Below are 16,620 nucleotides of genomic sequence, written 5' to 3'. Positions count from 1 at the left end.
TGTCTGTACCCAGACCTGCACTGCAGATTCTAGGTTTAAATATATATATATATACATATATATATATATACACACACATGGATTAGGTTTGTGTGAGCCTCTTCTGTCCTGGAAGCAATCTGGCACGCCATGGCAGAACTCCACAACAGCTAATTTATGCTGCTGGGAATAACCCAATGATTGACACTTTTTAGTAGGAAATATGGTTCTTTCTTGCCTCCTGGGTTTCAGTCCTTTTGGAAGTTCTTTCTACACAGCAGCCAGGATTTGTATAAATGCAAAAGTAAACCTCAGAAAAGGAGAAACTTTCAGTCTGTTCTTTCTGCTTTCCACACCACCCTTGGGAGCTCCTGTCTGAGATCACCCTTTTCTGCCCTTGTGATTTACCTGTCTGGGCTCATTCATCCAAGCTCTGGCTGTCAGCAAACCACGGCTTGGGCCTGTCTTGTGCTGTGCCAGTGCCTCAGTACTTTACCAGGTTATTCCCCTTCTCCTGTAATCTTGTACACAAGGAATTAAACTCCTTTTTTCTTTTTATCTGGCAAGTTTTTTTTCTGCCTCCTGTCAGCAAACTGTTGGACTGGATGGGTTTGCACAAATTCCCCTGCTCTCCTGGTTTGGGTGAGTGAATCAGCTAGAAGGAAAAACACAAATTATTCTTCCATGCCTGTCTGTGCTCCAGGTATCTGTAATGTGAGGATGTGCTGAGCAAAGCCCTCAGCTGATGAAGGATGGGGTGAGGTCTGAATATTTGGAGTAGAAGATAGAGGAGATTCAAAATCTGCCTCCAGTAAGGTGCAGAGCAATGAGGAACTGCCACCTGAGATGGAAAATGAATCCCAACCCCTCTAAAAAGAACATCAGGAGAAAAGCTTTTTACATTTTACCTTGAGTTATTTTCAGCTCCCAGAAAACTGCTAATTTAGGCCAAGCTCCAAACAGTATCATTCCTGGCAATGTTTCAGGGTGATGAATAGAGTAGGTTTAAATGGATTTTCATCCCTTTATTTCCAGGATTTTGGTCACAGATGAATGACCCAGAAAGCCAGCTGAGTTAGGGCTGCACAAGTTATCAAGAACATCTTGCTCAAGTTTCAAAACATCATCTCAAGGAGGCTATTTATTCACTTGGGGGCAACATGAGTATGGCTTGCTAGAGCTATTTCCAAAAGCCCTTGCAATGGTAGTTTGAGACATAAATAAATTCATCCCAGGAAACACAATGTCATGTGCTGCAAAGGGTTGGAGTGCAAGGAGAGGGCATGAAGCTGTAGCAACCTGGCATTGGTGACAAGAATGAAAAAGAAGAGATTTGGATTTACTAAAAAGGCCTGGTCTTATTTTTAATTTCTCCTAGCTCCTGTGGATTGGGAGGAATCTCACTGGAAATAGTGTTTGTAGGAGTCAAGATAACTCTCGGCATGAGAGAAAGAAAATCCATCCCACTGGGATGGGAGAGTGTGAGAGGTGATGAGGGATCCCCTGAGGGCACACAGGGTCTGTCATCAGCAAAATGCACAGCTGTGTTATCACCTTGCTTTCCCAGTGTATTATTTCATTTTTGCTGGTAGGGAAAGATAAAGCTGGCTCAGGCTTGTATGTGCTTTTTCATGTGAGCCCTGCAGCAGATCAAAGGCAGTGAGTTCACCAGCCAGAGGAACTGGGACCTGCCTAGAAAATCAGCATCTTCTTTCCTGTCCAGGATAGCAGGACACAATCAGTGGTACCCTTTTACCGTGCCCAGGAAATCATGAAACAAGGTACATGCTGTTTCCATTTAACTTCATTTAGTGCCATCTAACTGGCCTTCACTGCAGGCACTGAGACAAGGAACAGCCCCAGTGTGGAGTTCCCAAAATGACTGGTTTTCTCCCCATTATGCCCTGCAGTAAATCACACCTAACAACCCATCCATTAAGCTGATTGTGTTTGTATCATAACATATCTCTAGGCAGGCTAGTCTAGGAGCTACTTACATTATATTTTAACATTTTAGGGCTTATTTCTAACACAGGAGTTTCCTTAAGATTCTGAGTAAGGAAAAGTCTCCTGAGGGAAGGTTTTGCTCTTAGGACAATGCTGCCTACAGTTGCCCCCATGTCATGTAAGATGCCCAAGGATACATAATACATGTACTAGGGTCTGGCAGGATCCACACATTGATCCAGGGGCTTTAGGGACTGGCAGCCTTGAGGAATAAAAACAGGTGGCCAACTGGAACAACCTGCAGCACTTGAAATGACACGGTGGCCTCTGTGTTTATGCAGCCAAGCACTGTTTTCACAGTTGTTAAATTCAAGGGGCAGCACTTTTCCCCCTTCCAGGAGCACCCAGAAATTGTCAGCAACCAATTAAAAAATCAAAGTATGATCTAAAGTGTTACACTTTCACATGAAATTCATTACAGTGCTGATTCTGACCTGGAAAGAGCCAGTTACCTAGTACAAGAAGAAATGCTTGCATTTGGGGGCTCCTCCATTTTTTCCAGTATTCAATGGAATGGGCAAATCCCTTTTTTTGGTTGCACTTGGCCTTAAAAATACACACTCCTGCATCACCCCAGCAGCACAGAATTATCCCTGATGCATTAAAAAGTGCAAAAAACCTTCAAAATCTCATTTTAATCCAAGCTGCAGCTGGCACCTTGGAATGAAATGCATCAGGTCTTCATCCTGATTGAAGAATCCAAGGCATAAGCCAGTGAGAGCATGTCCCATCACATCCTCCTGGTGTGTTGGTGTGCTGAAACTCCACAGGCTTTCAACACTTTTAAGTGAAACTGTTCATTAAGCAGCCAAAGCTGGTTTGTCGGGTTGTCTTATGTTTTGGCAGAGCAGCCCTTTTTTACCTTTCATCCAAAGGAGATCCAACACCAATAAAAAGCAGGAGTCTTCCGCCTATTTCTGTAGAAAAATAGATGCCTGATGGGGATTCTTCCCTTCTGCTCCACTAAACAAGTGGCCAGAGACAGCAAGGAGGGTGAAGTTTTCACAATTCAAGTATCACATGGTGGGCACAAGGAGAGGTGATGGCATAATTCAGACTAGGTGAACGAGGAAAACCCTGGGGAGCTTAGGGAGGTGCCTGAGGTGCCACAAACTCAAAGGCAAAGCCCAGTCAGCAATTGCAGAGTTGTATTCTCTGGTTCTTGTGCAGCCCACAGGCTCGGAGCTGGGATCCCACCAGCAGTGCTCAGAGCACTGGGGCAGCTCTGTGTGTGACTTTCCGGGAATTGTTCCCAAGGCACATCCGCGTGCAGTTGCACAAACCAGGGCTCCTCTGACCGGAGTGGGGACGTGTCTGTGGGAAGGCTTCGATGGTTGAGGTGCTCGACAACAGGAGCAGGAAGGAAATGAGTCATTCAACCTTTCTGCTTTGGCTGCACCGGGCTTGCAAAGCTGATGAGGAGGCACCAAAACCCAACAAAATACTTCCTCAGTGGGCAACTTGTGTGGTTCTTTCTACATCCTGATACCCCCTTGGTGTTTTCTTTTCCAAAACCCAAATAACACCACTGACCAGAGGAATGTGGCTGCATTTGACTCTGTCAAGTGTATAAATGTGTGATTTCAGAAGTGGCGGTTGTACTTTTATATATAAACTTGAGTTCTACTTTGCATTTAAAGCAAAGGTTCATTATTCCCTTTGTAAGATATAGAGTGTGATCTCAGACTTAAATCACCACCTCTCTGAAGGGTATTTACTCTATTTTGAGATACTTCAGCATCTTAATTTGGTCTGCTTCATCCTTTTCAAAAGCTCCTCTCTCTGCAGTGACAGTTTATTGAGCTGTGCTCCTAACTTTCATCTTATGAAATGAAACTAGATCCGATAAGAAGCTAAATCAGAGGTGAAGAATACTCTTTTTGAATACACTTGATGAGATTTTACAAGTTCATCCTTTTATTCATTTAAGAAATATCTTAATCTAAAAATTAATCTTTTAATAAATTGCTACCTAGTCTGGGTTGTTGTTGTGTTTTTTTTTCTGGCCCTAAGTTTCAGTTTTTGTCATTCTCTTCATTTCATGTTTGGCTGTTCAAAGAGGTTGGCTGATCATAAATTAATGCCAAAAATTCTGGCTGTCCATTAGGACCAGGGAGACACAGGAATTCCTTGCATACCTTCTGCATAAGCATCTGCTCTGGAGATGTTAGGAGTTCAAGAACATTTTCTGATTCTGCATGATTTGTTCAGGTGGAGGTGGAGGGAAGTCTCATGTCACTGTGTTTATGTGAAGCGTAGTTTTAACTCTTCGGGATCAGAAATAAAAGTGCATTATTTGTAACATCCCCGATTATCCATGTTGCACACTCTGGAATCACAAGATTCTCATGTGCAGTTTAAACTTGTGGGGCATTCTTATATCTAGTAGAATTTTCTATAATATAGGTGTAGTTCAGACTTTCCATTTTTTCTGCACATTTAAAAGTCACATGAACTGGCTACAGTGAAAAAAACTGCAATTAGGTAATGATCTGAACAATTGCATCTGATTATTGTGATTATCCCAGTTGCAGGGAATTAAGTTGACAGATGAAGTACATTAAAAAGAGCCATTATGACATTAATCATCAACCCTCCCCCATAATTAACCTGTATACCCCAGTGCTATGGGCTGGAAAGAGGCAATGGTGCAAGAAAGAAGAGACACATGTCAAGCATTCCTGACAGCAGATGATTTGGCCTAAGGACTGCGATCTTTTAAGGTTAGAAATTAGTTTGCTAACCTGGAGATCAGTTGTTGTGGAGCTTGGGGTCTGTCCTCAGCTGTAATCTGGGATCAGAGAATCAGTCACTAAGGGTGGAAAAGCCTCCAAGAGCATTGAGCCCAGTTGTTACCCCAACACTGTGTCCATCACTAAACCCTGTCCCTGCCCCCTGCTGCCACATCCACATGGCTTTTGAACACTTCCAGGAATGCTGATTCCACAACTCCCCTGGGGAGTCTGTTCCAATGCCTGACCACCCTTTAAGTGAAAGATTTTTTCCTAATATCTAATCTGAACCTCCCCTGCTGGACCTTGAGGCCATTTCCTCTCATCCTGTCAAACATCAGAAGGAGCCATTAATGGATAAAAGCGGCGGGACCCTGGGACCCATCTCCTGCTGTTCCTCTTTCCAAACAGAGATAATCACTCCATGTAATATTTTCATTGCAGCACGTCTAGTACATCATTAGTTTCCCCAATTAGGTTATTGTTTCTCATTCATGCAACAATAACTTCATGTTAATGGTCAGATTCACAAAATCATTCACACAGTTATAAATGATAACATTGTGTGGCTGATCCATGGTGTTTACTGATGCACTGAACTGAGAGAGGCTGATGAAATGAATGCACCATGTTTTCTTTGACCTTCTCATTCACTGTTAATAGATGAGCTTTTCAGAGCTTTAAAAGAAGTCTCTAGAGTCCCCTCCCCCAAAAAAGTCTTCCTATAAGTGTTTTAGACTATATGTACTTTTCTGTACAGCTCTCTGGTAAAGACATTTTCATTCTCCCAGAATCAAAATATTTAAAGTCAGGGAATTTAACATAAGAGGGCCTACTTAAACCTACATTTGTTAAAGCATGGAAATGCATAAAAATTACTCTCAGATATTCATAAAATCTGTCCTGTAGTGGGAGAAATGAGGTAAACAAATGTGAAATAAAACTTCCAGCACAAAATTAGTCTGAAGACAAATTGGTGAGATGTCCAAATACCAAGCACTGTTGAACTGATGTAAAATTATTTAGCTGTCTCCTTTATACTGAAATTCCAAGTTATAATGAATGCCTTGGAAAAAGCAGAAGAACTGAGGACTTTAATTTCTAAATCTTATGCATAATCTTGCTTTTAATTCTATTTTCATATAATTTTTCAGCCTGGAATCAATGTGAAACTTGTTGAACTGGCAACCCTTTAAGTCTTTACTTGTGACCATACAGTAATAAATGACTCCTTTGATTGTTTTATTGCTTTATTTGGTGGTTAGAACTGCTCTTGACTTGATCTAAGTGGAGGGAAAACCCTTGAAGATACTTAAGATACAGTAAGTCAGGTAGACGTATTTCTGGCTTAGCAAGTCAAATTTATCTTCTGCTGAAGCAGAAATAGCTCATTAATGTTAATGGGACTCGTACAGGATTCTGCCAGCAGCAGGTTTAGCTTTACACATCCCAGCATCTGTTGCTTCCTTTTCCTGTGGCCATGTACAGCTCTCCTAAATGGGACTAACTGCTGCAATAAATGGTTTAAATGCAGATGTATACATCAATATCATTTACTCTAAAGGTACTTTGGCACAGCTGTCCATGGTGATAAACAAGGCATCTTCCTGCCCTTCCCATTCCCTGAGCTGCATGATACTGCTATTAATTCCGTTCCAGCCTAGTTTATAAACTATGGTGAATTAATCTGTCCAGTGACTTGTCCATAAACCAAATAATTTCACTGTTCTCACAGTCATAAATCCCATTCATGAGCTTTTTTCAATTTATCTCCTAAGGGAACCTGATTTCCAAAGGTGCTCCTGCAGATCCATGATGCTGCTCTTCCCCACAGTTCAATGTGTTCCTTGCAAGTGAGGGACCAGCAGCTGCTGCAAACCTGGCAGTGCTGGGAAAATTTGCTGGTAGGTAAATATTAGGTGAGGCAGACTCAGTGGCAGGATCAGTCCTAGGAATTCCAGGCCTTGCACGGGCAGGGAAGTGTTAGCAACAAAAGCTACATCCACCTAATGAAAGACAGCACTGATAACCAGAGAGTAATGATTGCCTTTATGGCAGGTGAGTCACCAGGGCACCAGAGCTGGCCTCCCACAGGGGTGTTCAGGCTCCTTGGTGACTCTTCTGGCAGCTCCCAAAATGTAGAAGGGAACTGACAATTTGACATTTTGCAGTCCATGAACTATTTATTCAGCCCAGTGAAAGGTGTCCCTGCCCATGGCAGGGGGCTGGAATGAGATGAGCTTTAAGGTCTCTTCCAACCCAAACTATTCTGTGATTCTATGAATCTATTTATATGAGAGTAGGATTTAGAGAGACCTGATGATCTGAGGATAGTAGCACACTCCATCTAAACCAGTAAACAGACTGGGAAAAATCATAAACAAAACATTTCTGTGAACAGCCAGACCATAAGTAAAGTGTTTGAGAATTCCTGTCCCACTTCTGCATTGATGTGAGCTCTATTTAATATGACATTTTCTTTTGTGTCAGTTTTTGTAATTCTCCTGCTAACAAAAACATCCCCACGTGGCTGCCATCCCTGCTGGCTGTGTAACCCCCAAATGCTTCTTACACTGTGTAACTGTGGCAGAAATCCTGAGTCCTTTTTGCAAAACAAACAAAGACCTTCGGTGTTATCCTTTGGAGAGGCGGTTGGGAACATTTCAATGGGGTGAGGAGGGTGTGTGTGAGATTCTGAAGGGCAGAGGGAGCCAGGAGGCATCTTCTCCATTGGAAACACTCGGTGTTCGGGCGGTGTAGCATTCCTCTGAGATGAAAAGCTGCTCCTTCCACTGTGTGCAATTAAGTCAACACTTGAGTCATGCTTTCGGAGTGGAGACAGGTAAACTGCTTTGCTTTAGGTTTGCTGTGATTTATGGTTCACTGTGGAATTGAACCCTGCAAACATTTTTGGCTCTGAGCTCTGCGACCTCTCTTTGCTGCCTGGGCTGGGCTGTGTGTATAAAACAAAGGAGGAGAAGGCACAGGGTGTAGGAGTGAGAGAAATGGGAGATCTCCTTGGCTTTGCAGGGCTCCAGCTGATGATCTTGGCACCTTTTTGTAGGGACATCTGTGTTGGAGGGTGTGTTACAGAGGCTCCTCACCCAGCCTGCCTGACATTTAACTCCTTCCAGCCTCACCTCTGTGGCTGGAGAGCAAAGGGGATAAATTAAGATGTGTCCTGGCTTTAGGCCTTGTCCTTCAGTACATTATCACAGCTCTGACCTTGTACTTTTCAGGTGGCAGCTTTGTTTTGGGAAGGCAGTGTCTCCAAACCTAGAAATGCCTTGACTTTGCTATCTATGAGCACAGTAGTGATGGTATGAATGAGAAAAAAATGCATATTCACATGACATTCTTAAATTTTGATATTGTTCTTCAAATATATTTTATTAGTAGGATTTCTGAAGCTCACAGAAGCTTCTCACATCCCTTTGGTTTCATTGTTATTCTGGATGTATATTGCTTTCAGCAATGCAAAGGAAAGGGAATTCAAGCACAGACAGAAATACAGCTCAAAGCACTGTAGCTTTCTGAAACAGAGCTGTGATGAGACCTGTGCTGTGGGATCTCCAGCTCTGGGTGTTTGCTGCAGCATATCAGCGCTCTGATGGTGACTGCCGTACTTTCTGATGAATGCCAGAAGTGCAGGACTGTTACTGCCTGGCTTGTTCTGAGCACACACACATGTCAAGCCCATCAAGGATTTAGAAATGGTAATGACTTAGCTTAGGGTGGCAGAAAGGTCCCAAGTGTTCCAAGCAGCCTAAGTGGTGATGCTTCTGAATGTGCAGAGAAGCAGGGAGAGTAAATGCAAGAAGTGAAAAGTTGGGCACGGTTTTGTGAGTCCTCCTGACAGCACCACTTGGATGTGGCACTTTTGGATGTGGTTTAGTGGTGAACATGGTGATACTGGGTTAATGTTGGACTTGATGATCTTGGGAGGTCTTTTCCACCCTTAGTGATTCTATGGTTCCAGCTTCTAATTCAGCTCTGACTGTGGAAAATGCAGCGTGGCAAGAAAGTAGCACAAGGAGATACAGTGGGCTCTCATGAAGGGGTAAGTGCCAAGGATGATCAAGTCTCAAGGGATGATGGCAGAGAAGCTGCCATTGTGTTTTCTCAGTGAATTCCCATCCAGCCTGAGGCAATGATGGCTGTGTTCACATCAGAGGGATGGTGTCATTGTACCCCACGCTGCTGTGAAGATGGTCCATGTCATTTCTGCAAGTAATGGAGCTCTCTCACACTGCCCCCGTTGCCACAGAGGGCACAGGGACACTGACCAGTCCATCTCTAAGTGGAGACTTGTGCCAGGCAGTGTGAGGACACAATGGGGTGTGACACAGAGAGCAGGGAAGGACTTTCTACAATGCCATTTTGTGTCACTACTTTCAAACTGCTCTTCTCTCCCATTCCTCTCTTGTGAAAACCATCATGTCCTCACCACCTCAGCTTTACTGGAGTTTCCAGTCTGGCTGGCTCCTCCTGTACACTCCCTCCAGTACTCTTCCCCATCAGCTGAAAAATTGACAGGTTGTGAAATGTCCTCCCAAAATCCCCCTACCTTGAGGCTTTTAAGGGCTGTACCAGATATCTTCTGGGTGCTTCCTGCCTGCCAGCAGCTGCCAGTTTGCCCCATCTGAATCAATGTCTGTGGGTTTGAAAAAGGAATGTTTCTTCCTGGGTCCTTTGGAAAGTGTCTAGCAGGACATGAGTCCCCCTGTGCCAAGCTGGTGACTGTGAGGTACAAGAGTGGACTTGGGAGGAGTCATGGGTGAAATCTCTGCTCTTTTTTTGCTCCACTTGTTTGGCTTTGTTAGTTTTGTCCTAGCATGAAGAGTTTTGCTATATTAGGGCTGTTTTCCTTGGGTGGTGGCAGCAGCCTTGTATTTGTGGACTGTAAAACTCTGAGAGCAAGGTCTGGGCTCTCAGAGGAGCAGCCCAGTTCCTGGCAGGGAGGGACAAACTGTCCCAAAGTATTTTTCACCACATGTTTTCTAGATCTGTCACCATCAGAAAGAGACTTCTCTCTTCTGTCAGTAGGGCTGCTGAGGAGAGAGGGCTTTGAATCTGCCAATAACTACATCAAGTGTTTGCATCGGGATAACCTAAATAACCATTACCATAAACAATAACAAACCAATTACTGAAAAACATTCAAACAGAGGAAAACTTTATTTTCCCACACTGACTTCCTTTCCTTTTCCTCTCCCTGTTTGCCATCACCATCTTTCTACCCTTCAAAGATACCTAATTCAGGAGGAGAGAACAGAGTGGAAGAAATCAGTTCCACTCACTAAAAGCCTCAGGACAGTGCAGATTTTTCTGTCTTGCTGTCTCAAACGCAAAGCTCATAACTTTTTTTTTCTGCCCTAAGCTCATGCCTTTGCGAGCGTTTGTGGTTACAGTTTCTATTTCTACACTGGCAAGTTCTGAACGTTTTTTTTTTTGGTTTTTTTTGGTTTTTTCTTTTAACTTGTTGAAAAGAATTATGCCTCCACCAGCATCTAAAAGCTCATTACCCCAAACCCTGACCTGTGGCATCTGCTTAAGACCCATTCCTTGGTTTGCGAGCCACCGAGGATGGATTCCAGCATGGGAATGCGGCAGCCACAGGAAAGCAGCAGCGCTGGGAAGCTCCAGCAGCAGCAGCAGAAGCGGCAGGAGGAGGAGGAGGAGGCCGGGCCAGCGGTGAAGACGCCAAATCCGAGCAGGGAGGAGCCAGGGCCAGAGCGGCGCTCGGCCGCGGTGGCTGCGCGGGGCAGGACGCGGCGTGCGGATGGGAGAGAGATAAATGAGGAGTCATAGACAGAACTCAATTCCAGGCAGGGGCGAGGAGCAGCCCCTGCGGAGGGAGCTGCTGTCGGGGATCGCTGGAGCGAGGAGCAGGGGGAGCCTGGCGGCTCCGGCCGCCGCCCCGCAGCAGCGCTAACTTCGGGGCACCGCTGCTGCTGCTGCTGCTGCTGCTGCTGGCGGCTCCCGCTGCGGCCATGGAGCCCAATGGCACATTCCTCGCCTGCAACAGTAAGTCTGGGGATGTGTTCTTGTGTTTCAGCTCGCTTATCTTCTCCAAGAGCTTTATTTTTCCTCCTCTCTTTTTCTCCACTTCCCCATTCTCTCATTTGGATGTAATGGGGCATTCCAGCGCTGTTACAGAGAGAGAAGACAGATTTTTCTCTGTTAGTTTGTGTTGGTAGGTAGGGAAGGGTGCCTTGGCTGGGGAAGCATCTGCAAGTTCAGAAAAGTGGATCCAGATCTCCTCCCCTTAATGGGAAACTGAGAGCGGATGGGTGCCCTGCTGAATAAACTCTGTGGGCTCTGGTGGAGACAGCAGAGCCTGGAGAAACACCTGGGCTCAGGGGCTGTCCCCGAGACACTGCAAATATTGAGTACAAAATAAGTAATGTTTCTAAAAAAAGGAGTTCTCTCTGCCCTTGTAGCAAGTGAGATTTAGGAAGATTGTATTGGTGCCAAGTCTGGGAGGTTTGTCTGATAGACAGGATAATGAAATATCCCCCCTTATTCCCTCACCTGACTTTATGTATTGCTTTGTTACCCCTTCATTGTATTTTCCTTACTCTGAGGAGCAGAAACAACTTAGGGCTGTGAGAGCTACAGGTTGAAATGGAATATTTTGATCCCAAAGAAATGAGAAAAGCCTCCAGTGCTTCTTTTATTTCATGAGGGGGGTGCTTTCTTATTACAGATAAGATATAAACAAAACTAAAGTGATACAGCAATAAGTGATTACCCATGAACATAATCATTTTAGTGTTACCAGTAGAAATGTGAAAAGATTCCCCCAGGCTGATGAAATCTTCACTCTGATTTTCCCAGATGATAGAAATCCAACAGGAGGGTGAACCAGAGGTTAATGTTATACTTTTTGTAGGTATCTCATTCATTATACAGCCACTGGGGAAAGAAAGCCGAGAAACACATCTGGAACTGTTAAAACATTTCCCATTTTGGCCTGTGAGTTATTTTTCAGTGAATATTATTTAGTCCTCTGGGTTTAGGAACCAAGAAGAATTCAGTGGCTGGTAATCTATTTTTTTTTTTGTCTGGAGCAGAAAAATACACAAATGTTGAATGAGCCAAGAATTTTAAAAAGTATTTACTGAAATTCCTTGACACATAACACACATACACACACAAGTGCCAAAGTCACTCCAAATGCCAGACTGCTTAGACAAGAGGAGTTGTTCACATGTGGACTTCCTAGCAGGATCAGACTTGTGCTATGAATTTTGTCAGAAAATTCTGATACTGTGAGTTGTGGATATGCTTTGTCACCTGGCTCTATGTTGAAACTCAGGTTCTTTCTTTCAGTTTCTCTCTTTTTAATTTTTTTTTTTCTCAAAGCAGATAAAACTACAGCTGTATTTATCATGTCAGAATTAATGTGGGTGTGTTAGTAATACTCTTTCTCTTGCCTCATGAAGTTGGTTTGTTCCTGAACTGGGAGCTCTTGTGCTCACAGATTGTCGAATAGCCAATTTGTACTATGCCTTATTCTTAAACACTGACTTTTCACCCAAGACACTGTGTAGATTGTGAGGGGAATGCCCTCTGCCACAGTACAGATCAAGGATTTTACAGATCCTTGTAAAATCCTTCAGGACAGGCCATTTCCTTGTTTCCTCTGCCAGCAATTCCTCAGGATTAACATCTGTATTGAAATTTCCAAATGAATCATCTCCACCTGCCCTTGTGAGCTGGGAGCACTGAGGAGGCTCCTTCTGGACTGCGGGCTCCATGGGTGGAGGTAATTCAGCCTGGGATCAGCTGGGTTCTGCTCTGGAGAAGCTGATGGCTTTGATCTCCTTTCCTAGAAACAAAATGCTCCCAGCACACACCTTTGATGAAGGTTGTGCTCGATGCACTCTGTGGGAGTTTTGTGAACCACAATTCACCATAGTTCCCCACAGTCCAGGGGAGTTTGGGATACTGACACATCCCATCACATTAAACAGTCAACACGTCCATTTTCAGACAGGACAAGTAAAATTCACTTCGGGACATGTTTATTTTGACATAAAAGCTGCTAAATTTGCCATCTGAGCAATGTCTTTTAGTAAAACTAAAGCCCACAGTTGGTTCTGAGATTGTTGCCAGTGTGTAAAGCCCCATCAGGCCCAAAAGTAGCTAAGACAGGGCCAAAGGATGCTTGGGAAAAAATAGATTTTAATGAGGAAATGAGAAAGAAAGAAATAAGAGGGAAATGCAGTCACTTGGACAAGTGCTGCAGGTAGCAGAGATGAAAGGATTCAGGGAATCCTTTTCCCAGCTACAGGGAAAATCAAAATGGAGAGGTGTGTGGGGAAGAAATGGTTTGTGTAGGAATGGAAACTCAGCTGCCTGGATAGGCAGCGCTGGGAGCCAAAGGTGTCAATGATTTGGGAACAAAGTGGAGTTTCCTTACAGGGATATCAATTAAAAAAGGTATTTTGGAAGGAAAGCTGCAGATAAACATTTGGTGATTTGATCACACAGGGTGGGATTCAGCTGGGTCAGCACAGGTACCTCTAAAAAAATTTTAGGCTTATAGGGATCTAGGCAGGAGGATTGTAGCCTGTCTTCTCCTGGCCTCTTGTTAGCACTGTAGATAATTAAATACTGCAGTCTGACCCCCAGCCATGTGTCTCTGAGGTCCTTTCCATGGGTGGAGGGTCTCAGTCCTCATCCAGCCAAGCCACCAGACCAGAAGGCTGCAGACCTTGGTCAGACATAGAGGTTTCTTCTTTTCTTTATGCAGGAAGAGAAGATTTTGACACAGTTTCTTCTAAACTGAAACACTTCCACACCTTAAATGAGCCAGCCTAAACACTGTGTGTGGGGAAGTTCTCACACCTCAGGCTTCCCCTCACATGGTACCTTTTAAAGCCCTGTATTGAGGTACCACACAACAAGTCTCAGTGGCTGGTTTTGACTAGAGTTACAGAAATTCCAGGTAAATCCCTTAGGGGGGGAAAAAGGAAAAAAAAAAAAATCCCTAGTTTTGCATAATTCAGTTGTGCAATTTAATTTTTGCACAAGTTTTGCCCTGCTGCAGAATATTGCAAATGACATGCATTTTGTCTATGAAAGAAATTTCAGCTCCTGAAGAAAATGTTGAGAAAAGCTGCTAAGTAGCCTTTAAAAAATGAGGCTGGGACCCACCTACAACTGACTTTGAGTTTATGAAGAGAACATCTTCATGAGCATGTTCCCAGAAGCATGACTTGGGAGGTGGGCAGCTGAGCTGCTCGAGTGCTCCTGGCTGCTGATCCTGGTCCTATCTATCAAGTTGATATCCTTCTTTTGAATTACTTTCTTTCCACACCACCTACTGGAAAAGCTGTAATTTATGGCAAGCCAGTATTTTATTTATTTTTTTTTTACACTCTCGTTGCAGTCAAATCTCTATGTGCACTGTGATGAAGCAAACCAAACCTTCAGTCCAATTTTGGGTTCCCAAGCACGATGAACTTTATTTGGGTGTTTTGTTTTACCTGGACTTCATCAAGAGCTCAGGGCAGTAGCTTTTGATGGGTCACAGTCTATTCCCTGCACTGATCCAAGCTCGCTGTGAGGAACCTGGACTGGCAGGAAGATGTATGAAGGCTTTCATAAATAAAGGTCATGATTTGTCTGTCTGTGAAATGTCTGAGCAGGCAGCCTGGCTTTGTTTACACAAAGCAAGGCCAGGGCTCTGCCCTGTTGAATTGCCAGCACATTCCCCAGCCTGGTTTTGACCCACAGCAAGCTGGCAGATGGCACAGTCTGGGTGATGGGCCTGCAGCCCTTCCCACTGGGCATTCTGGATATAACCAGCCTGTTTTGGGGAAAGATGGGCTGTGTGGACTTGCCAGAGCTGGAGGAGGGACCTTTCTCCTCTCAGAGACCGTTCAGACAAGGTGAGACAGCCAAAACATACAGAGAGAAAGTGGGGCTGAGAAATGCTGGGCAGGGTGACAGCGCTGATCCTGTCACATGGCTTCTGGCCAGTGTGCAGACACAGGGAGGCTTCAGGCAATGGTTTGGAGGACAACACAACACAAGACTTGGGAGAATTCCTCTTGTAAGAATCTTTAAGGTTTAATGTATATAGTTTCTGCCCCAGCTCAGCAGGACCTCTCAAGCACTCTGGAAAGGGAGAGGGCAAGAGAAGCCAGTGTAAGGAAGAGGAGGAGGAGGAGGAGGAGGTTTGCTGCTGCAGAAGCCCGTTCTCAGTGTGACCACAAGGTGGAACTTGGTACATACCACATGCTCTGAAGAGGCACCTACTGGGAACAAGCAGCAGCATCCTTGGCCAGGGATGCACCCATGCATCTGCTCTCAGCACCCACTCCCTGATCCCCACTTCCCCACAGGGAGCAAGAAGGAAAGTGCTGGTGTAGAGGATCCACAGGCATTTTTTGCTGGAGGTGAAAAGCTGTGCTAACAGCAAGGCCTGGTCCTCAGAGGATGTGAGGTGTTACTGGGGAGAGCAGTGAGTGGTGTCCTGGAGGTAGCAGAGAAAGAGGAAGGAGGATTTCTGCAGGTGGAATATGGCAGGGCATGGATGAAGTGGGGGAAGGACAGAGCAGGTGGGACCCTGCAGATGTGGAAGGCACCTTTCTGTCATATTCTTTAATAAGAAGAATGGCATCATGTAAAACAGACCTGTTTTTTTTTCTTCTTGGTAACAAATACAGAGCAAAGCAAACCTTTGGCCTCTTTAGGGGAAAAATCTCCCCTGAACATGACATTTATTATTTGATACCTAGTTCCCACAGGCATTATTGGTTCTAATTTGCATCATGTGCATGATGTGATGAGGAAGTGGTGAGGTCATCACCAGCACAGGTATTCTTATTCCACTCCTAAATTATCACAAGTATGGGCAAATCAGCAGCTGAGTTTTGTCCTGTCAGTTTTGTCAGTGTGCTCTAAAGAGACTGTAATCAGAATTAGGGTTGCACCACTTTTGGCATTGCCTAAATATGATGGTGATGGGAGAACAAGTGCAGCCCTAATAAAGAACTCAAAAGCCAACCTGCTTCTCCCAGTGTGAAGTGGTAATAGTGCTTCCTTATCTCCTTTGTGAAAGGATGTGATGGAGATTGATTAATTTTGGAAAATCATCTAAAGAGCAGCCTGTGGATTGTAGTGTTCTCACATAGCCCATTTCCTACCAGACACTGCAGGCACTCCATCTGCAAGTGCCTGTTTCCTGGATATTCAAGCACTTTGCAAACTTTGGGGCCGTGTTCTGACATCCTCGTTCCCATCGATTTCCCTTTGCTCTGTGAGTAATCCAGCTGGAATCGATAGGGTGATGAGCACAGCCCCGATCCTGGGCATGGGGACATGGATAACTTCACTCATGTGACCAGGGCCATTTATTTAATTGGGGTTGGTCATATGGGTAAAATTGCACGACCCACTGAGGTGCAGTTACCTGCAGTGAATAAGGCTTGAAGAATTTTTCTATGAGCCATTTGCAGGAATTGCTTCCTCCCGTGCCAGACTGTGACAGTATAGTGTAACACCAATACCCATGTCACACTTACCCATCAGGCTTCTTCTCTGAGTTGTGACATTGTCTTTAACTCAAGACCACAATAAATCCAGCTCAGTTGTTTACCAAAGCAGGGAATTTTTGTCCCAATTATCCCATCTTCATTTTAAAAACAAACTGATTTGAATATCTCTGAAGCCCTCACAACAGCAAAACTTGCACATTGCTGTTCTGGAGAGGTATCTAAATTCATTGAATGCTGCCCCTGTGCTTTGTGTGTGAGCAAACTTCAGGGCTAAGTACGGTAAAATGTTCTCCAAGGGCATGGAAAGCTTTGAGCAGAGCTGTCACTGGTGCTGTTATTAGGAATTAATGAGAAATTGAAGCACAGGAGCTCTGTGTGTCCCCAGATCA

The 16,620-nt window shown here is 44.4% G+C and overlaps 1 protein-coding gene across 1 annotated transcript in view; it reads left to right on the top strand.

The window, feature by feature from the left end:
- The first annotated feature begins 10,457 nt into the window (after positions 1-10,457).
- PLCD1 (phospholipase C delta 1) overlaps positions 10,458-16,620 on the top strand; it is a 49,804-nt gene continuing 43,641 nt past the window's right edge. Inside the window, exon 1 of the mRNA XM_058831241.1 lies at positions 10,458-10,745. Within this exon, the coding sequence (XP_058687224.1) occupies positions 10,712-10,745 (34 nt within the window). The 5' untranslated portion in view covers positions 10,458-10,711. The remainder of the gene's footprint in view (positions 10,746-16,620) is intronic.

This window comes from Poecile atricapillus, chromosome 2, assembly GCF_030490865.1.
Source record: "Poecile atricapillus isolate bPoeAtr1 chromosome 2, bPoeAtr1.hap1, whole genome shotgun sequence".
In the NCBI taxonomy this organism is placed as follows: Eukaryota; Metazoa; Chordata; class Aves; order Passeriformes; family Paridae; genus Poecile; species Poecile atricapillus.
Note: the sequence above shows the minus strand (reverse complement) of the source record. Positions and strands in the feature narration are given on the sequence as shown.